Consider the following 22,650-nt stretch of genomic DNA (forward strand, 5'->3'; position numbering starts at 1 on the left):
AGTGATGAACACAGGGTGATATATGAAAGTATTGAATTACTATACTGTATACCTGAAACTAATATAACACTATATTATAACTAACTAGAATTAAATAAAAACTTAAAACAATAGCAACAATACAAAAACATATACTAAAATGGATAACCATGGTCATATTGGGGTAGTAACACTAAAAGAAATTATTTCCTTGGATTTTTTTGTATTTTCCAATATAATCATGTCCCATTTATTATTATTTTTAATGAGAGAATGTCTCAGAGTTTCTCTTTTATCTTTACGCCTAATCATTGTCTGTGTGAAAGTGCTAACAATTTATAAAGTAACCAAGGGCAGTCTCAAAAAAAAAAAATAATAATAATAAAGGAGGGTTTCATTCCCAAAATAGTCAAGTGTGGGCTCTTTGTCAATCAGTTCAAGGGGTTGGTGATTTGGTATAGGGTATTTTTGTGCTCTACAGCATGGAGGAGGAATTATTTTTATCTGTGACTGCAAGAGCTTGTTTTTATTAAGCTAAAATCTATCCACATCTAATCCTTTAAACATCTAAAATGTTGAGCATTTTTAGAATTAGAGTCAGAAAGGGGCGGAGAAATCATCTGACCCAAACTTGTGTTAGAGGAGGGGACTGAGGGATTTGCATGAAGTGACCAAGGTCACCCGAGAGACATGAGATAAGACTCTGCATTTCTTAATTTGGATGTTCTTTCCATTCTATCAGACTATTTCTGAGCCCATGAGGATGGAGGCAGGATTGGGGGATGAAGAAGATCCCTCGCTATATGGCTCCCTTCCCATGCAATGTAGGCAAAGTAAGCATTTCAGAGCCCATTCGTCACCCAACTGTCTAGCAGGGAGTCTCAAAACATTGTCAAGACAAACTAATTTTTTTTGTTTATACCTCATTCATTCTCCTCCCCCTGCACTATTAAGGAAGAAAGAGAGAGAGAGAGAGAGATGGAGAGACGGAGAGAGGGAGAAGAGAGGAGAGGGGAGGCGACGGAGGGGAGGGAAAGAGAGGAGAGAAATCCTAAGAGCACACTAATAAGAACATACTGGCAACATGTAGAGCTCCTGTCTGATACAGTCCAAGAAGGTACATCTTGTCTACTATGTGATTAAAAATCTCTGGGTGCTCATTCTCTTACTCATTCTTTCTCTTTTGAACAGAGCTCATTAAGACTCTGCTTACTTCTATGAAAAACACTTAAATAAGAAACAATTAGCTATCAAAACACAGACAAATTGTCTATCTCAAAAACAAAAGCTGAAAGGATTTATTCCCCATGGAAAAGTTGTTGCCAACAAAACTTCCTCTTTCCATAAAGCAACAAAGCTTTTTCTTTCTTCTGGAATGTCACAAAAATAGTCAAAGCCATCAAAGGCCATTATTCTTGCTAATACATCAATCTTCAACCCCCTCTAACTGGGGACTTCCAGATGAAGAGGCCAATAAACTCCAATTCGCAAATGTAACCACCAACTTAATTAGTAGTGACACAAAGCTATAGAATAGCTCCTGTTTATACAGACAAGGTCTTTAACGACATTAAAAGTTTAATGCTGTCATAAATTTTAATACAATATTTTAAACACAAGTGAGTTAATCACTCTCAAAAGTAAATTTACTTAGCTGGGTAAGAAATCCCCAGCTTCATTAGTATTCTCTTACATTCATAAATCCTCCTTTGTCATATCTGAGGGTTCATAGGATTGGCACTGGCTGTAGCTATATAAAAAAAATCAATCAAACTGATGCATATTTATCAAGTGACTGCTCTGAACAGATTGATGGCATTTGTCTTGGTTCTGTTATAAGGGGAGCAAGGGCTTAAGCAAATCACGGCCTCACTGGGTGTCAAACTAGAAAATGAGAGGGCTGTATTAAACGATTCCTAAGGCTTCATTCTTGCTCTAACCAAATGCAGTTCTATAATTATACGTGTTTTGAAAAGCTCCAGGTACTGAAGAGCATGCCAGAGTAGGGTAATACGCAGCCCCTCCACTCACATGCAATGAAAATCCAAGTTAAAATGTAAATATGTTATCTTGGAAAGGAGGCATAAGACAGTATCAGACATCACCTTATTAGGGCTTAGCTCCAGGCAGCTAGAGTACCCAGGATTAGCAGTAGCTGGGAAGAAAATGATTAAAGCAGGCATTATAAATCAAATGCCTGTAGGAGCCAGGCAGAGCGCACAAGTAAGTTGGGAGATTCAGGTGGGAGTTGTGGAAAAATGGACAGCTGCTCCTCAACTTCAGCTAATTGTCGCCTTGTAGTATTATAGGCTCTGGGTTATCCCATCTTTAGTTTCTCAAAAAGAATCTCCCAAATCTATAAAATTTCTGAATTTTATTTATTTATTTTTATTTTTTAAAGATTTCAGTCATTTATTTGCCAGAGAGAGAGCAAGCAAGAGAGAACACAAGCAGGGGGAGTGGCAGGCAGAGGGAGAAGCAGACTCCCCGCCGAGCAGGGAGCCCAATGCGGTACTCAATCCCAGGACCCCGGGATCATGACCTGAGCGGAAGGCAGACACTTAACCGACTGAGCCACCCAGGTGTCCCAAAATTTCTGAATTTTAAATATTGAATCAAAATATTTTAAAACATTCTACAAGGCAAGTGTATCTCCACACTAGATAAACTGCAGGACACCAAACTTGAGATCTCTGCTATGGGGCACTGTACAAGGAATATTGACCGTATAAGCACAGAGAGGACATGGCAAATAGGAGGAAGGATGGAGTAAAAGAGGATGGAGGGAGTGAAATCAGTGTCTGAGGTTGGCTCTGTTGAAGAACAAGCAAACTGGGAGATAGAGGTTAGGATAGTGTTTCTAAACTTTTTTGGGGTCATGAGTACCACATGAGATTCTGATGAATGCTTTAGAGATTTTCCCTGGAAAACTAAACTTTTATGTAGCAGGTAGAATAATCACCCCCACACACACCACGGTGCCTGTGTCCTCATTTTCTGTCCCACTCCACATGTTACTCTTACATGACAAAAGGGATTCTGCAGATATGATCAAGTTAAGGACCTTGAGATGGGGAGATTACTGTGGATTATCTGAGTCAGTCCACTCTAGTCCCATGAATCCTTAAAATCAGAAAATCTCTCTTGGCCCTGGTCAGAGGGAGATGTATGGAAGAATGCTCAGAAATGCAATGCTGCTAGTTTTGCAATGGAGGAAGGGGTACAAGCCAAGCAATGTAGGCAGCCTCTGGAAACTTGGAAAAGGCAAGGAAACAGATGGATTCTCCCCCTAGAGACTCCAGAAAGGAATTGCAGGTCTACTGACACCTTTATTTTAGCCCAAGGAGACCCATGTTGGGTATCTACAGAACTATAAGATTATAAATGTGTGTTGTTTTGGGGCACCTGGGTGGCTCAGTTGGTTAAGCGGCTGCCTTCGGCTCAGGTCATGATCCCAGGGTCCTGGGATCGAGCACCACATCGGGCTCCCTGCTCAGTGGGGAGTCTGCTTCTCCCTCTCCCTCTGCCTGCCTGCCACTCCCCCTGCTTGTGATCTCTCTCTCACTATCTCTCTGTGTCAAATAAATAAATAAAATCTTTAAAAAAATGTGTGTTGTTTTAAGCCATAGATTTGTGGTCACTTGTTACAGTAGCAACAGAAAACCAATATAATATATACATACATATATATACACTCAAACTTTGGGAAAAACATTCATAAAGCTCCCTGAAGCTCATCCACAGACACAGATACAGGCTCCTTGCACTAGAAAGAGCTGAAGATACATGATCTGAGAGCTGAAGGTATGAAACTATTTCTCCTTGGCACACATGCAAAGATCAGTTCCCACCTCATAACACAATGAGCTCCAAAATGTCATTTCTACAAGGATGGATTCATTCTCTGAAGATTAACCACTCCTTTGACTCTCATCAAAGTGACATGTGACCCCTTGACGACAGAAAGATCTTTCTTCCCTTTTTCAAAGTGTTCATTATGCAAATAAAATTCTCCCTCCACGCCCAAGAAGGTGGCATTTTATACCTGCTGAGATTTAGCCTGGCTCCTTCCCTCACTTTGAGCCAAACCTAGGTCTGGAGCATCCTATTACAGTATCATGTCTCCATCAAGATCTTACTGGGCACCATATGCCTGAATCTGGCCATACGCTGGCTTAAAAGGGAAGAGAAATGTTTTCAGGAATGTGCGCTACCTGACTCAAAGTTGTTTTTAGCCTCAGATCTCATTTCACCAGTTCATCAAGTTTCACAATCCTTGTAATATTTTGAGATTTTTTTTTTAAAGTTTCATTAGAATGTCCCTAGGTGATGCCACCATGGCTGTGACAAATAACTCTAGTTTAAAGGTTACCAGCCCAATCTAAATACTAAACTTAATAGTACTAGACATAAGTGGCCTAATACCTCTTCTCATCTGACACTTAACTCCAGATCCTGTGATTGCCAACACTGGGGTACAGAATATTCTGGAATGATGCTAGCTCATAAAGCTAGATCCCATCAAGGTGGAGTCTGGAGGCTAGAAGGGAGAAGAAAAGGACAGGGTATTTGGAGTCCTATAGAGGTTTGCTAAGATGTAGAAGTGGCCAATGAGGAAAATGGGGAGAGACAAATCTGACTTAATGAGGAAAGCTGCCCAGGGACCCTGTCTGTATTCAGTTCCTTTCACTGACATGCAGAGAAGGTCTAGGAGCATCCTAAGATGTTACAAAGTTGTATATATGTGCATCTCTTTTTTTCTGAGAAAAGGTACCATAGATCTAAGAATCCAAATTTAACTGTAACTCCCCATCCCCAAATGTAACAATGGCTGCCCAGTACATTTCCTCATCAAAACTATTCTAATTCAATCCTCTTAGCTCTTACTAATCATATGTAAATGATTCCCATCACAGAATCCTATTCAATTTCTGACTTGCCCTCTGATAACAGTAGTATTACCACTTACTTTCCCCACTGTAGATGAGATATAAAGTGGTCTAAAGTTACCAAACAGCAGGTATCTTTGAGAAGGTTAACTGCTGATAATCATTTTTCCTGACTAGCCTCTGTGGAACATCCACCCCAAAGAGCTGCCCCATACATTCCATACACAAAAATACATAATTTAGTTTTGTTTTTTTGTTTCGTTTTGTGTTACTATTTTGAAATATGCATGGGTATATAGTTGGCCCTGTTCTTGCTAAGAAAGGCAGTCACCAGTGTGGTGGAGGGGAGACAGGGTCACTGCACAAAATTGGTTCTGGTCTGTCTAAAACAGCTTGATTATAATAAGGCTTCAAATAGGAAGGAGAATGCCCCAATCAGCAGAGAAAAGACAAGGTTGAGTCTTACCTGACCTGAGGTCACATAAGAATAAACAGAAAAGTGGTGGCAAATTGTGAGGAGGGTGATACAAGAAACCTACGAATCTGGTTGGAGAGCGGGTCACCTTGCTTTTGGGGCCCCTCCAACCTTTTGGGGCTCTATGATTCTAAATTTAGTATGCTGAATATTTTAAAGCAAAATTACATAGCACAGCCAACTTCTCTGTAGTTGTTGATTCATTTAGGCTGTGCTGCCATAAAAAAAAAAATCTAAAGGTCATGCTCAAAAGCACAGCACTCCCTTCCCACTGAGTGAGGGCTATGATTACGCTGTACACATGATCCTACAAAGACAGCTGGCACAACTAGCAGCCGAATTCTTTCTTCTGTTTATTTCCAGAAGAGACTTTCCACAGACAGCTGCAATGCCAGGCTCCCATCAGAACGCCATGCCAACCTTGCTGCACACAGCTTAACCTACGTCCTTGCCCTGAACCCAGGGCTGTCTCAGCAGGTCTAGCGGACCAGAGAGGCCAGCCCTGGGGCTGCTTCAAGTGCCTCAAGGACACTCCTTGGATCAGCACAGAAGCCACACCTGCTATTCTGTAATCAAACATTTATAGGTTCAAAGTCTGGCTCGGCTTTTTCACTTGTGCAACATCCGGCCAGTGCCCCAGTGAGTCCAGCCTCAGGCTTCTCCTCCATAAGATGGGGCTATAAGTACTCACTTTATGAAGAAGTGGCAAAGGCTAAATGAGATGGTATGTGAAAAGAAATTGGCTTGATGTCTACACTGTCATCACTAATTATCATTATCACAGAGGAAAACCTAATCATCGGCGTGGAATAAAAGAGGACAAAATGAAATCAGCATTTCTTTCTCCAAGACTATCTCCTCCCCTCTCCGAGCCGTAAGCTGATTATCTCCAAAATGAAGGCAGAGACAGTAGGCTATTTACATTTCTCCTCAGCTCAGACTCAACGATACTCTCTCACAGCCTCTTTAAGCAGCTTCTGTGACTCGTAAGGAATGCCAGTCAAAATCAGAAAGCCTTGCCTTGTGTGGGAACAGCAAGCACGGGAAAGCAACACAGGTATAGTACGATTTCTGACAACAAAAGGCCCACCTTTGTTGAACTCGCGCTGTTTCTTGGCACCTGAAGGAGTGGTTTTGTGGACTCTCCTGAGCTGGCGTTCCTGTTCTCCCCCGACACTCTGGCTGGCTGGGTGCCACGTGCTCTGTCTCCTGCGAGAAGAAACAGTAGGAGTAGAGGAGTGTCAGTAGCCATCACACCGCAGTGTTCCACGGTGTTCTTCAGCTGGGAGTGGGGCGCAGGGCAGGGGAGCACAAACAAAACACACTCCGCCGGCTGTAAGTGGGAAAGGGGGCCAATAAGTAATCTGAAATTTAAGAAACCTCCTTTTATCAGTCAGTTGCTACAAGATTATAGAATAAAGAGAAAAATAACGAAAAATCTAATGTTCAAGAGATACGATATAACCATACCATGAAAATGTTCACACTAAAAATATTATAAAAGAGTACTGAATAAATAGATATATCTGAAAATATAATTTCTAGAATATTTATAGCATTGGCTCATTTTTGTAAAAACAAACATATGTATGAATACACACACATACAGACTGAGATACCAAAATCCTAACAGTGACTAACTCTGAGATGTCATTTCTCTTTCTTTTTTCCTGTTTGGGGCTCATCAACATTTTTTACAATAAATATACATTATTCCTGTAATAGGAAAGAAATTTAAGTTGGTCTGAAATCTAAGAAACATATCATTTTTATAAATTCCAAATGCCAAGCATGCAAGCATCCTCTTCCCTCTCTCCCTCCCTCTAACACACACACACACACACACACACACACACTTGTCATTAGCTACACTGCATCCAAAGAAATCACTACAGTGGTCATCCCATTATGCAATCTATGCATTAATTTAGAAGAACTCCAGAATGCTAAACTTTCTAGAGAATATCATAAACACATCCAAGCTAAATGAATCTGGATTCACTACAAGGAGACATACACTAAAAATGAAAGATTTATATACATTCAACAGTTGAACCACTACAGTTTTTGAGCTGTGTCAGATCTCTAATTGACAAGTTTTCCTTGCAGCAAAATAGCCCCTCTTTACCTGATAAAAGAAATATTAAAACTAAAATCAGTGAGAAATTGAGTAAATCCAGATGGCTACTGTCATGCAGTGAGAATATTCATGTGCTGCAATACATCTGGGTCTGACTGAGCAGTATACTGTGGTGGCAATATAGACCAAGCTTTCCTATTCAGAGTATGGGTTAAAGTCAGTACAAGTGTCAATATGTCACATGTCTCAGAAGTCACTTTTCCAAAACAGCCAAATAATGTGGTGGGGCTTTTTGCCAAGTAGTCATCACAAGCCTCTACAACAAAATTGTGAGGCATCTGTGTGGCTCAGTCAGTTAAGCATCTGCCTTCAGCTCAGGTCATGATCTCAGGGTCCTAGGATCGAGCCCTGCATCAGGTTCCCTGCTTGATGGGGAGTCTGCTTCTCCTTCTCCCTCTCCCTCTGCCCTTCCCCCATGACCTGCTCATGCTCTCACTGTCTCGTGCTCTCTCTCAAATAAATAAATAAAATCTTTCTAAAAAATTAAAAAATAAAAAAAATTTTATGAATGCCTTCCTATAAGAGGGTTAAAGTGGGGAATTGGGGCAGAGATAAGGAAAGGGATTAATTATTCCTCCAGGATCCTTTAATTCCATTTTTCTAAGCCTGCAGCTTTAGGCAAAAAGACACTCTGGACATAGTAACTGCTTCTGAAAAATTCTACAACTACCCAAATACTGGCCAAGTTTCCCCAACAACGGGTTCGAGTGAGATAGCTCTGCTTACTACTTGTGAGTTATGTGACCTTACACAAGTTACATCAATTATCAGGATCTTCACTTCCTTGTCTGTAAATGGGGATAATACTCCCAGGGTCACGGGCACCTGGGTGGTTCAGTTGGTTAAGTGACTGCCTTCGGCTCAGGTCATGATCCTGGAGTCCTGGGATGGAGTCCCGCATCAGGCTCCCTGCTCAGCAGGGAGTCTGCTTCTCCCTCTGACCCTCCCCCCTCTCATGTGCTCTCTCTCATTCTCTCTCTCAAATAAATAAATAAATAAAAATCTTTAAAAAAAAAAAATACTCCCAGGGTCTCAAAGTTGTTGAAAAAGATGTCATTAGAACATCTCTTAGTACCTGCCAACTGGAGGTGCACCACAGGTGGGAGCTATGAGTGCTAATATTTCTTTTATAAAAATTCCCCTGAAGCTCAATATTCTGAAAGTTATGTTAAGGAAACTCTCAGAGACTTAATCCAAATGAGTTTATCAAAAGCAAAGCTATTTTTGTGGTCAGATGTTCGTTTCAAATTTCCGTACTTCAAGAGTCTAGAAGTTACTCAAGAACCTCATAGGAAATAGGAGAGTAAACCCCAATTCTTACTCGCTCCAGTTTTTAAAAATAATTTCATGGGGGCGCCTGGGTGGCTCAGTTGGTTAAGCGACTGCCTTCGGCTCAGGTCATGATCCCGGAGTCCTGGGATCGAGTCCCACATCAGGCTCCCGGCTCAGCAGGGAGCCTGCTTCTCCCTCTGACCCTCTCCCCTCTCATGCTGTTTCCTTTTCTCTCTCTCTCTCAAATAAATAAATAAATAAAATCTTAAAAAAAAATTTCATGCTTTTCCTTAAAGGGAGAAGGCAGAAGGAAAAGGGATGTCATTCTAACTAAATTAATAAAACAGTAGTTTCCAAAGGTATTGTGCTGCCAGGTATCATTTATTCATAAGGACATAAAGGAAAAAAAATATATAACAAGAACAGTAATACTCAATCATGGTTATTGGCCTCTATAACAGAGAGACACATGAGAGACCAGGACTCACCCCCTTGGTGAATTCACATCCCTATTTCAATTGGGCTCCACCACCTGACCAGTGACAAGGCTAACTAGGACTGCCAAATAAAGTTCTTAGAATAGATAATATACTCATGTATGATTAAAAGAACATATCCCCCCCCCACCTCCCAAAGGTGACACTATCTGAACAAGAACATATTTAATTAGCTTTGCTCATTTAAGCTTCATTACATCTTTGTTTGGGATCTGCTATAACACCTCCATCAAAAATTCTAGAACACTAAAGCAGAGTGCTTACCTTAAAATGACTGAGATATATTTTTACTTAAAAAAGAATCACCTAGGGGCGCCTGGGTGGCTCAGTTGGTTAAGCGACTGCCTTCGGCTCAGGTCATGATCCTGGAGTCCCGGGATCGAGTCCCGCATCGGGCTCCCTGCTGTCAGCAGGGAGTCTGCTTCTCCCTCTGACCCTCCCCCCTCATGCTCTCTCTCTCTATCTCATTCTCTCTCTCAAATAAATAAATAAAATCTTAAAAAAAAAAATACTAAAAAAAAAAAAGAATCACCTACTACAAACAAAGGATGTTGACAGTTAAGGAAGTTATGTAAAAGTGAATAAGACGATCCTGTCCCCAGAGAATTTTAAAATCTACTGTTTGACAAAGACTAAAATCTAAGAGGGCAGACACTAACTTGTTACTTCTGTGGTAAGGTGTTTGCCAAATGGGCAGGTCCAAGCTGACCAATGGAAACGAAGGAAGGAGAAGCCAAGACCCTCTCCTCCAGGCTTGTCTTCCTGGTACCTGGCCTGGCAGAGGCTGGAGGGGCACCTGTAAGACAAGTGACCCTACATCATTTCCTCCTGCTCCCAGCCATTCCCTATCCTTTGACCTCGTGTCCTGTATGTCCCAATTCTAGCTTCAGTGGAGTGATTTGTTGGTTCTCTGCTATACGCAGGAGCAATTAAATTGACTTAGCTCTGAGATATTTCATAAGTAAGGCATCTGTAAAACAAACATTATTTCAGTTATTTTCTGATCCATGAGCAGAGGCTAGGATAGTATACACAATCAGAGAGAAACTGTCTATTAGATTGAGAGGCTCAGAACCTCAGCTGAGTCAAGGAAAAATTAGCTGCCCCTAAGCAGAAATAGTGAAATATAATATTTTGTCCTTGTTGGGATTTTAGTGAATTCGGCTGACTCTTACAGAACTTGAGAGAATCTAGTTTTGATCCAATGTAATGGCCACAGCTTCAGACTCTTCCAAGTCCCCCAATTTGTACAAATCCATAACCCAGAAGAAATAAAAAAATGTTTTCACCTAGTCCTAGTTTTTGCTCAGCTTGATAAACCAGAATGCTACCCTTGGGCCTCAAAGACCTACACATCCTTTAAATCTTCCTTTCAAGATGTGTGGTCAATCAAAATATTAACTTTTTTCATCTACTCACACTTGAGGTTTTATCTGTGTCCATTCTATTCCAAAATTGATTAAAAAAATTTACTTTCTTCAACTACTGGCTTAAATTTTAAATTAAGTGGGTTTATAACTAATCCCTTCATTGCTAATAACTATGCCTTGCATTTATGAAAGCATGTTCTTCCCAAGATCTTTAAATACTACATGATTAATACATCTGGTATCTCCATAGTTTGGAAAAGTATATATATTCAGCTCTTAGAATAGGCAATGTGTTATAAATCTACCCTATCCTATGTCACCCCAGAGTTCTTTTCACCTTAAATCTGCACACATCTGTGAAAATGACTTAAAGTCCTTTTGAATATTTGGGGGTTTTAAAGGCATTTGTCCCTGATCAAAAGAACTACTGGATTATCACATCCATCTTACAGCTGGGGGAAAAGAGGCTCTGGAAGAGCTTATTATAATATCTTCATGTGTGTCTGATTACCATTTTAAGTGTTCTGGAACCTTAAGACATTGTACTTAGAGAACTGTTTCTTCAGACATCTTTTTAAAATAATTTCTGCCTGCCTTGGTCACTATTTCAACACAGAAATAAATCATGGAGGAAGAGAGGCGTATGTTCAAAATCCACACATATCCACAAAGTAGGATCTCCTCTGATCTTATTTCCTTATCTGAAATACAAGGATATCAACTAGTTTACTGCCTACATTTGTAAGAATTTCTGGTAGAAAACAGACATTCAAATTAGGCTATTTTGTCCACTTTCCAAATCAAATAACATTCATCGAGTGCCTGACCTGTACCGGGCACTAAACTAGGCACTTTTAACCTATATGTCCTCATTTAAAACTAGGAGGCAAATCTTACTCTCACTTTTCCCCAGTGAGAATAATCAAGTGAAGACAAGACAGAATTCTTTCCACTTTATTTCAACATCCCAAGTTTACTATTATCAAATGACAAAACTAAAACAATTTAGTAACTAGTTTCAGGTCCTTTATTCAAGGGAAAACAATCCATGTATTTAGGGAGTACAGAACCTATCAAATAGTGGAGCACTCTTCCTAAGGTTTTGTGGGCAAGAATGAGCATTATAGAGTGTAAGAAGAGGCAACACGGAAACAGGGCATGAATGACTAGGAATTCAGGGATTTCCTTATAAGGCTAGCGGGCCCTATTCTCTAGGTAAGAGAAGCTAGCTAAGGCTAACTTGAAAGATTGTGACTGATGTTAGGGTTTCTTGACAGTTTTCAGTAAGTGCAGGCCGACTTTGTTTAGATTTGTGACATGGGGTAGGCCACTGAGATGGCCTCCATTTTGTGGGTCCCAATATACAAATTAATATTATCAACTTACCCCCTTTTGATAAATTCTCAATTGTATTGCAAGTATTGATCAAAATTTAAAGTATTAGTGCCACTCTGAGCTACCACTCCTTGTTGCTGTTGGAATCAGGATGAACCTCTAACTTCAATTCATAGGTTAGGATATCAAGGTCTTGGTCCCTTAGGTGGCAGTTCTTCATCCCATTTTTTGCCATTCTAGGCACAGAAAGAACATTTGTCTCATTACCAGTAGCTGCATGTATACATTTAAAGCTTTTGAGAGAATATGGTATATCAGGGAGACTATTAGAATGGTTTTAAACTGAGTAATACCCAATGTTTGGAGGACACTCCAAACTTTCCAATGTCATAATCCCCATGGCCCAAACCAACTTAGATTAAATAGATCAAAGAAAGACCCCACTGAGTCATTTTCTCAAGCCAAATGGCTTGTTTATGTATTTTATATAACAGTTTTCACTTCTCCAGAAGTGTTTATCCACAAGTGTATTCCAGAGAAACTGAGGCATTAGAAATCAGGGAGAAGTTTGTGATGGGAAGAATTATGGAATCACCCGCATCACAGTAAATCCAATAGTTGATTGGAGGTTGGCTAACCTGCTTTTGTAACGGTCTGAGATATGTGAACAATGGCAATGTCTTTCCAGGACAGGGCAAGGCAGTAGGTTGACAAAAGAATGACAAACACCTTCAGGGTGTAAGAATTAGGAAAAGGATTGTTGGAAAGAAAGGAGAAATGGAAAGAAACATTCTTAATGTTTTGGGAGGAAGCAGTCAACCTCAACATCAGCTAATTCTCTTCCTAGTCAATTGGATTTTGATGTCTCTAGCATTTGCACAGGCACAGATGTCAGGGGGAGCCTTCTTCAGTTGTGAAATTTAAACACCTTGTAATTTGGCAGCAGTGTTGGTGGATGACAGCACTTGGTAGAGTCCTTTCCATTAATCTTACTTTTGCAAAATCAACAGAATAAAAAATCATTGTCTTAAAATAACAAAATACTTTAAAATGCACACAGTTAAAGACCTGATGAGAGTTCCTTTGATGGTGAAATGTAGTTATTTCTGTGGCATACAATAATTTAGAATAATAACTGGACATTAAAGTATTGATAAATTTCTAGAAACTCTATAAACAATTTCTGGAATATCTATGTTAGGAACATATATCCATACACATATAACCTAAGAAGGTTTATCAATACTTATTTGACAATGCTTTCTACATAATTTAACATATCAAATAAACCTAATTTGTTTAACATCTCTCTTTTACAAGGTGAGAAACAAATCTTTTGAGATTTCCAGGGACACTCTAGGGTATATCAAAGATACTTTGAGGTCAAGAAGACTCCATTTAGAATTTGATTGGGGGAAGTTGTCAAAATGTCAAAAGGTTTGAATATTTGACTACGTAGGCCCATAGATCATTATCAAATACTTAATTATCTATTTAACCAAATTGGCAATAGCAGATTTGAAAAGCAAACACAAAAGGTTACATTGTTGTGAATGAGATTTAGCTCTTTTAATATTAAGAAGACTGGGTTCTATTAAGTAATCAAAGACCTGATATAAAAACAACATGAAACACAGGAAACTATTTTGCTAAGGCAAAAAAAAAAAAAAAAAAAATCTTTGCTTTCCAGGTAGATTGCCCAAAAGGTAAAGTGAACAAAAACCCTTTCACAATCACTTAACAAGAGCAGACCAATAGCATCAGTGTACTTTTGATAATAAAACTCATTTTTTAGGGGGAAAAAAAAAAACCTTAAATCCATTCTAATCTTAGCCAGCTTGAACACAACTAACATTCTTTTCCTAACATTCCTTTTCTACAAAAGTTCTATAACTTCTTATAACCATTCAGATTACTTACTATGTTTTTTCCTTCTTTCTCATTCTGAAATAGTCATTTTACTTTCTTTACCTACTTTTCATTCACAGTTATTTACTTTCTCCCTTATTATTTTGAAATAGGTTTAAGTACATATATTGATTATAATTATTACCATTAGAATACTAAATTCCTAGTGAAAACTAAGAATTAAGCAAGTGTGGACTGGCAAATTTATAAATATATTTCATAACTTCTAGAAATAACTTCTTCCTCAGTAAACTTTTCAATGTAGACAAAACATGTTTACTAATAGGACAACTAGCCTTAGTTCTTCTGTAAAAGTAAGTCAAAAGAAGATAACCTATGCTCAGTAGTTAATGTTTCAGTATTTTATATTCCTTGGAAATGATCTAGATATTATCCCATTTAACTTATCTCAGTATAATAGTAAGGTTTCAAGTTACCAAAAAGATTTTGAAAACTACTTTTAAGTAGATATACAAAAAAGCATAATTATTGTTGGAAAGTTCATTTATAAACTTTTATCTTACCTCTATTTAATTTACTTGTTCCTAACAATTATGTTTAGATTACTCATGAAAAGATGATTTGCTGTTTATTTATTCATGAAATTGTCCTTTTTTAAATTTAAATTTTGCTACTTAACATACAGTGCAGTATTGGTTTCTGGAGTAAAATTCAGTGATTCACTTACATACAACACCCAGTGCTCATCACGACTACATACAACACCCAGTGCTCATCACAACAAGGGTCCTCCTTAATACTCACCACCTATCTAGCCCATCCCCCACCCACCTCCCTCCATCAACCCTCAGTTTGTTCTCTATCTCTGTAACAGATAACATGAGCTTCTTTCACTTTTAATAAACCTAGGTAGAATTATAGATCTGCTTATATTTAATATTGATAGCTCTAAAGACGTGCCAGTTTTGATTAAAGCAACAAACTTAAGTTAATGTTTATTTACCAAGATTATTTTAGATTAAAACAAATGAGAAACATTTGGGTTACTTTCTATATTTCTGTGAGCATATTTGACATGTTTATGTATAAATATAACTGTACAAATTAATTTTGGCAATACCATCCAAAGATAGGAAAAAAAATCACACATTTATAATATACAGACATACATAAACATACAGATAGTTGTAAAGAGAGATCTTATAGCTTTAATTTCAAATTTTAGCCACAGGACAGGTAAAATAATATAAAACTCAGTAGCCTCTAAAAGAAGAGTTGGATCCAAATTGGTTTCTGGCAGATAGAATAAGTTAGATTACCTGCTCAGATGGCTTACACATTTTTATGTTTGTGGAAAAGACTTTTAAGATTTTTCATACGCCTAGGCTCCAAATAGCCTTTCCTCTTTTTCCCTTCTGATAGAAATTACCTACCTAAAGCTTGCATTTCAGAGAGATGGCTTCCATAGATAAGAGTTCCTAGTGAAGAACAGGTAGAACATTTACATCTCAAAGGCACAGAAAAAGAATCCAAGTTTCTCCAAAGACTTTTGTTTCCTAAATCCAGAAGTTTATAATACCTACAACCTTCTGAGATGAATAAAGGAAGTTGGGGATTGGTTTTAAAAAAGGAAAAGTGGGTGAATTGCTCCCAGAGATTCACTTATGTTCTTGTGAAGACTCAATTTATAAGACAAGTACACTTGTTTTTAATTCCTCAAAGAATTAGGTTGCAATCTGAATGACATCAAGGAGGTTGACCCACCCATCCAACTACATTATCTATTTGCTTCTTTAGATCAGAGAGAAGATCTTCAAATAAGACAGAAATCAAAAGATTCCTATGTTCTAGATTTAGAGCTTTGTCCTTGGATAAAGTTTGCCTTTGTTTTTCTTTCCTTCTGGGTACATTTAGCTTAGAAGAGAAGACCTTAAAAAAAAAAAAGTTCCTATCAGGCTCTGAATACCAGCTGGCCATAAAGCTATTTAGAAATCCTTGCAAATATCTTGTCAAGTTTCAGCTGGGGCAAACAGTAAACATTCTTGGCAGTATTAAACAACTCAAAGATACTAGCTTCCCAGTATCCAGAGCCATTCCAAAAATTGCCAAAAGTAAGAAAGACAGACAATTCCCCTGAGAGTGGGCAATAGTCAGTAGGACCCCAGCTGAAGTGGATTTGCAACCCACATTTCTGTCTGGCCATATTTTGGGTGCCCTGATTCTTGAAACCTGTATGCCCCCGGCAGGCAGAAAACCAAGTCAAGTTCTTAGGACACAAAACAACACAAACACGAAGGCAATAGTTGTCCCTGGGAGAGAAAGGATCTACAACCAATGGGGACCTCAAAGCCAAATTCATAAAAGTCTGAATTTAGTAGGGAAGGGATAACATGAAATCTCACTTTCCTCTCTCAACCAGGCACTAAAAAAGTCTAGGAGAACTGACTCCAGTAAGAATTTTTAGCCTTCACCAGTTTCTGCCTGTTTTCCCAAGATCCCATCTGCAGGCTCCAAAGAGAGTGGGGTTTAGAGAGTGTAGTTCTGGTATCTACCAGCATTTAGCAAGATTTTCCATTAATTTTAATTTAGTTTCCCCTTGGCTGTTTAAGAGAGCAACTGGTAAGAGTTTACTGGAGAATTCCTTGAAGTCCTGGCAACTCTAAGAAAAGCCCATTTGGGGGCCCTCCTTCAAGGGTAGATATGGGGGCATTTGAGTTGGTGTGGAAGAATTCGACAAAAAAAAATAAAATCTTTGAGGAAAATATTTTTTCCAGTGTCCCCACTGATTACAAATGAGACACTGATTTCTGGGCCAGTGTGTTGATGATGGGCCTCTAGGAGGTGAAACAGGGTTTTTAGGTTTCTGACATTGGAGCTATTGCAGTTGTAAGGCTACTAACTTGGTGGATTTTGTTTATGGTCAGAGTGGAAAGTCAACTCAGACAGGGGATTAGTAAAATACAGTACTGAGGAAAAGGAAGATAGAAGGGAGTTGAAAGAGACATGTCAGTCTTAAGAAGTCTTTTGTTTTTAGGTTATCATTGGGTCTTTAATTTTTCATCAGCCTTTTGCAATGAATCTTTCAATGAAGGTATTTTGGAATCTTGAAGACTTCTGGTGACTTCTGCATGACAATTAAAATATTTGTCTCATTCTGTTTGATTTGTTAAAATCAAAAATAAAATTTTTTTGTTAAAATAAAAAATAAACTGAAGCCAGCCTTGAAAATTTTCTGAGCAGACAAAACCAATTCCTTATAATTTAAGAAAATGCTGATATTTTTTCTAATCACTATGAACAATAAACAGTCACTGCCTTCCCACTTATATAAGCTGCTTTATAATAATATACCCCTGAACCCCATCCCATGTTTTGGTTTGAGTGATCCTGGTTTGTGAACTATCTTTTTGATGTGTGCACAATAAACTTTTACTGATTACTACTCCAGTGATAAATTGTTTTTACTTCTGTTATTTATGAACTTTTGACAATTCATAGATTCAGAAGGGAAATCCAAAGAAGACCCCAATGACTCTAAGGACAGTGAGCAAACAAGTGCTGATACCCCGAGTTCATTGAGTTCACTGCTTTCTTGCTGACTCTGGAACTTGAGGGTAAGTATCTCTTCAATCTGAGTTTTGTTTTCTTTGCATTTTGAGCTCTCTAACTTTATTGTGCATACCTGGATTTGGTTTACTGAAACTCCTTGGTAAGTTACACTATTCTATTCAAAAGAGGGTAGGGATTTGTGATTCTCTGTGTTTGGGTACAGCTATTAAAAACAGAGGGCCCCTCATATTAAGAGATCTTAGGGAATCTAAAGGGAAAGATGGAATCCACTGGGTCTAAAATTCTTTCTTCACTTTCCTCAAAAACTCATGCTTTATACAGACCAATTACTAGTACCAAAATTGAGTCAGTAATAAAAAAAAAAAACAACCTCCCAATAAATAAAAATCCAGGACCAGATAGATTCACATTGCACTCTACCAAATACTTAAGAAGGGTTAATACCTACTCTCCTCAAACTATTCCAAAATATAGAAGAAGGAAAGCTTCCAAATATATCCCATGAGGGCAGCATTACCCCGATACCAAAATCAAACAAAAACACTACAAAAACAAAACAAAACAAAACAAAAAAACCTACTGGCCAATATCCCTTATTGAGATAGATACAAAAATCCTCAATAAAATATAAGCAAACCAAATTCAACAATACATTAAAAGGATCATTTACCACAATCAAATGGGATTTATTCCAGGGGTGCAAGGATGATTCAATATTCATATATCAACATGACATACCATATAAAAAAAATGAAGGGTAAAAATCATACGATCATCTTAGTAGATGGAAAGAAAGCATTTGACAAAATTCAACATCCATTCATAATAAAAAGTCTCAATATGGTAGGTTTAGAGGAAATATATCTCAACATAATGAAGGACAAATATAACAAACCCACAACTAAAGTCATACTCAATGGTGAAAAACGGATCAGAAACAAGACAAGGATGTCCTCTCTCGCCACTTTTATACAACATAGTACTGGAAGTTCTAGCCACGACAATCAGACAAGAAAAAGAAATAAAAGGCATCCAAACTGGTAAAGAAGAAGTAAAACTGTCACTATTTGCAGATGACATGATACTATACATTGAAAACCCTAAAGATTCCACCAAAAAACTACTTGAATACATAAATTCAGTGAAGTTGAAGAATACAAATTAATATACAGAAATCTGTTGTATTTCTATACATTAACAATAAAGTAGCAGAAAAAAATCAAGAAAACAATTCTATTTACAATTGCACAAAAAAGAATAGAATACATAGGAAAAAATTTAACCAAGCAGGTGAAAGACCTATATTCTGAACTACAAAACATTGATAAGGAAATTGAAGATGACAGAAACAAATGGAAAGATATACCATGTTCATGGATTGGAAGACTAATATTGCTAAATTATCCATACTACCTAAAGCAATCTACGGATTCAGTGCAATCCCTATCAAAATACTAATAGTATTTTTAACAGAGCTAGCTAATAGCCCTAAATTTGTATGGAGCCACAAAAGGCCACAATTAGCAAAAGCAACCTTAAGAAAGAAGAACAAAGCTAGAGGTATCACAATCCCAGATTTCAAGATTACAAAGTAGTAGTAATTAAAACAGTATGGTACTAGCACTGCAAAAATGCCTCATCTTCAAAGGGATTCATGGAAAAGACCCTAAGAAGTACCCTAAAATGCAGGTTTCTGATGACTTTAAGATCATAACACTAAGCTGAGTAAGAACTTCTAAAACTCTAATGGAAAACTGATTGATTCATAAAGCTGCTAACCCAAGATGAAGCAAAACAAGAATGACACAAGACTGAATGACCTGATGAACACAATCATAATTTTTATGGTTTCATTTAAAACTGCTGATTCTGGGGCACCTGGGTGGCTCAGTCTGTTAAGCATTTGACTCTTGGTTTCTGCTCAGGTCATGATCTCAGCGTTGTAGGATCAAGCCCATGTCAGGCTCCATGCTCAGTGGGGAGTCTGCTTGAGATTCTCTCTCTCCCTCTCCCTCTGCCCCTCCCTCCACTGTCTCTCTCTCTAAAATAAATAAATAAAATCTTTAAAAAAATATTGCTTGTTCTTTAATATTTGTTTTCCAGATTTAAAAGATCCCTTTTCCTCCTTTCTTTGAAGCTATACTTTACCAAATTTCTGTAAGTTATAGATAGCTTTACAACAAGGGTTGAAACATTTATCATTTTCTCCCTACCTGATCTCTCCAGAGTTTGGAAACTCTTATTAAGTATTCTTGACAATGTGTGTATTTGCCTAAGTTCAATAAGAATCTGTTCTCCAGGTAACAGGACACAATTAGACAAGTCCTTGGTTTGGTTTCCTAGCCTCAAGAGGTTTTTAAAGTCCAATCTGAGATTTCTTAAATTACAATCCAGCAAAGCAGATTTAAAAGAGTTTATATGGTCAATCGCTATTCTTGATGCACTTATGTAAATAATCAGGCCAAGTTTATTGAAATTAGACCTAATCTGCAAACAAATTACTCTTATTATGGTTATCTTTGATAGAAATAGGAGTGATTATAGAAAGAAAAATAATGTTTCGGTAAGACATCTTTGTGGATATCAGATTCTAGTGCTGTTAATTGTTTTTGAGATATTGTTTTCTACCTGCAAACTGGACTGGATCCTGAATTCTTCTAGTTTCCTATAATATTTGGCTAGAACTTTCCAAACTAACATTTCTAACTTTTTCCCATTCTATTGGCTTAGAATCACTGTACAACTAAAACTTCCCCTTTTCCAAGGCCATGAAAGATAAAGCTGGACAACTTGATATAACTTTCAGAGAAATCACCACAGCTCATGTGTGGACAATCTTCATGCCTGTTCAATGGAGCCACTCAGAAAGTTCACCAGAGACATTAAAACTGCAAACCAGGAAAATCTGTCAGAATGCCAGTACTTGCCCTCACTCTATCTGAAGATACTTCAAAACTGACATCTAGAAATCTTCTCAGCTGGCTGCTCTCCAAACTCAGAACCTGAATTTATAATTTGCTCCAATTATTAACTTTTGTTTTCCTTTTGTTTTCATAGAAATGCCTCTCATTAAATTGCCTGATTGCTCACATCATATAGAGGTCTAATTTAGGTGGAAGCTCACTGGCAATACCACCTCCTGAAAAGAAACATCCAGATATTCTTCCTTTCCTAAGTAATCATGAGGATATGAATTTGCTAACACATCATCTTGTGCCTATATAAGAAACTCAGATAAAAACTGGAACCCAATTACACGTGATCCAAAAAATATGTAGATTGACTTAGCTAAAACTGAATCTGATTACAATTCATTTGAGTTATTTAATTGGTTAAATCTTGGCTCCTGGGAATTTCTGCTCTGGGGAATTTCTCAATCCTTGGCTATTGTTCTCCTTATAGTCATATTAGCCTTTCCAGGTTAGTATACTCTTGAGGGTTCTAAATACCTATCAGCAGCCACTCACTCACCTATTGGTATCCATTAGAATTACACAACTGGATGAAATCAACAATAATTACATAAATGATGAAGACAGTGACTACATGACCCTCCAGCCTGATGACTTGACAGTGGAAACAGCAATTATGTGATTCTTTGGCCCAACTACATCAATGGTGGTAACCAAGAATAATGCCATACTAATTGGTCATACTCTCAGCATGCTGAGAGAATGACCAAAAGGGGAGAATTGTTAAAATCAAAAACAGGGGCGCCTGGGTGGCTCAGTCGTTAAGTGTCTGGCTTCGGCTCAGGTTGTGATCCCAGGGTCCTGGGATTGAGCCCCGCATCGGGCTCCCTGCTCTGCGGGAAGCCTGCTTCTCCCTCTTCTACTCCCCCTGCTGTGCTCCCTCTCTCATTGTGTCTCTCTCTGTCAAATAAATAAATAAAATCTTTAAAAAAATAAAATCAAATCAAAAACAAATGCCTCGAAAATTCCCTAAGCAGACAAAACCAGTTTAGCCATAAAGGCAAAGCTTAATTTAGCTTATTTTGCAAGACTAACTTGACCTGAGTCATTTCTTGCTTATGTCTCTGGAAATCAAAAACAAAACTTAAACTGTTTTCCAAAATTGTTGTGATGTAACCACTAACCAGTTCCCTGTAATTTAAAAAATTTCTAACATCAGGGGCCCCTGGGTGGCTTAGTCAGTTAAGCAGCCGACTCTTGGTTTCAGCTCAGATCATGATCTCAGTGTCCTGGCTTTGGGCTCTGTGCTCAGCAGGAAGTCAGCTTGAGATTCTCTGCACCCCTTTCCCTCCGCCCCTCCCCCCACTTGTGCATCCACTCTCGCGCTCTCTCTCAAATAAATAAACAAATCTTTTTTAAAAAATAAACTTCTAATATTATAACAATCATTGTGAAAAAATAAACAATGAATGCCTTCCCACTATATAATTTGCTTTACAACAATATACCCCTGAGCCTCATTCCATGTTTAGGTGTGAGTGCTCCCAGTTTGAGAACTGTCTTTTTGGTGTGTGCACCATAATCTTTTATTAATTACTACTTTGGTCATTCATTGGTTTTACTTCAGCTATTTCTGAACTTTTAACACCTTACTTTCAAGTGCACTTCTTAAATGAACAATCTTGTCTAATTGAAATGTTCCCTACAATTGCCATTGTGATTCTAAGTTGTCTTAGTAAGATTTTTGCCTTTTGTATATATCTGTAGCTTCTGGGACCACATTTCTCATACATAAAATAAGCAGATGTGCCAGAAGGTGGTGTGCTTAATTCTTTGAAACTTTAGGATCCCATTTCTTTAGTGAAGCCTTGGATCTCTTGGAGCCAAATTAATACCTAGGAGGGATGTCCAGCTGGGTTGAGGATTTTGTGATATTTCTCAGTGTACCTTCTCACATGAAAAATTTTTTGAGGTTGGTATGTGACCTGATGTCATTCTAACCTGTTCCATGACCAACTTATCCTAGCACAGGAGTCTTAGAGTTAGGTGGCAAGCACTCTAACAGCTTTTAAGTGCTCAACTTGTGCCCACCAATTTTGCAGTTTTAGCTTCCGAGACTCCCATTAGCAATAGATCTATCATTCCTTTCATAAGATCTCTTTATAATGGGGGAAGCCCTGATGGCTTATAATAGTCTGACTTGTGTTTACTCACATTTTGATGTGCCATGGGTCAAAAAAGTCTGAATTTCTTCTCTTGATTTATTTCCCCAAGCCCCCCAGTAGTTTACACCGTGGGCTTTCCTTGAGGCTTTGTGAGTCCCCTAATAGCTGCCATCTTGC

The 22,650-nt window shown here is 38.1% G+C and overlaps 1 protein-coding gene across 5 annotated transcripts in view; it reads right to left on the reverse strand.

The window, feature by feature from the left end:
* FAM13C (family with sequence similarity 13 member C) overlaps nucleotides 1-22,650 on the reverse strand; it is a 150,606-nt gene that overhangs the window by 91,196 nt on the left and 36,760 nt on the right. For all 5 annotated transcript variants that reach the window (XM_032423913.1, XM_032423911.1, XM_032423912.1 and 2 more), the window contains one exon: nucleotides 6,434-6,552. In XM_032423913.1, the coding sequence (XP_032279804.1) occupies nucleotides 6,434-6,552 (119 nt within the window). The remainder of the gene's footprint in view (nucleotides 1-6,433; nucleotides 6,553-22,650) is intronic.

This window comes from Phoca vitulina, unplaced genomic scaffold (assembly GCF_004348235.1).
Source record: "Phoca vitulina isolate PV1807 unplaced genomic scaffold, GSC_HSeal_1.0 scaffold29, whole genome shotgun sequence".
NCBI classification, from domain to species: Eukaryota; Metazoa; Chordata; class Mammalia; order Carnivora; family Phocidae; genus Phoca; species Phoca vitulina.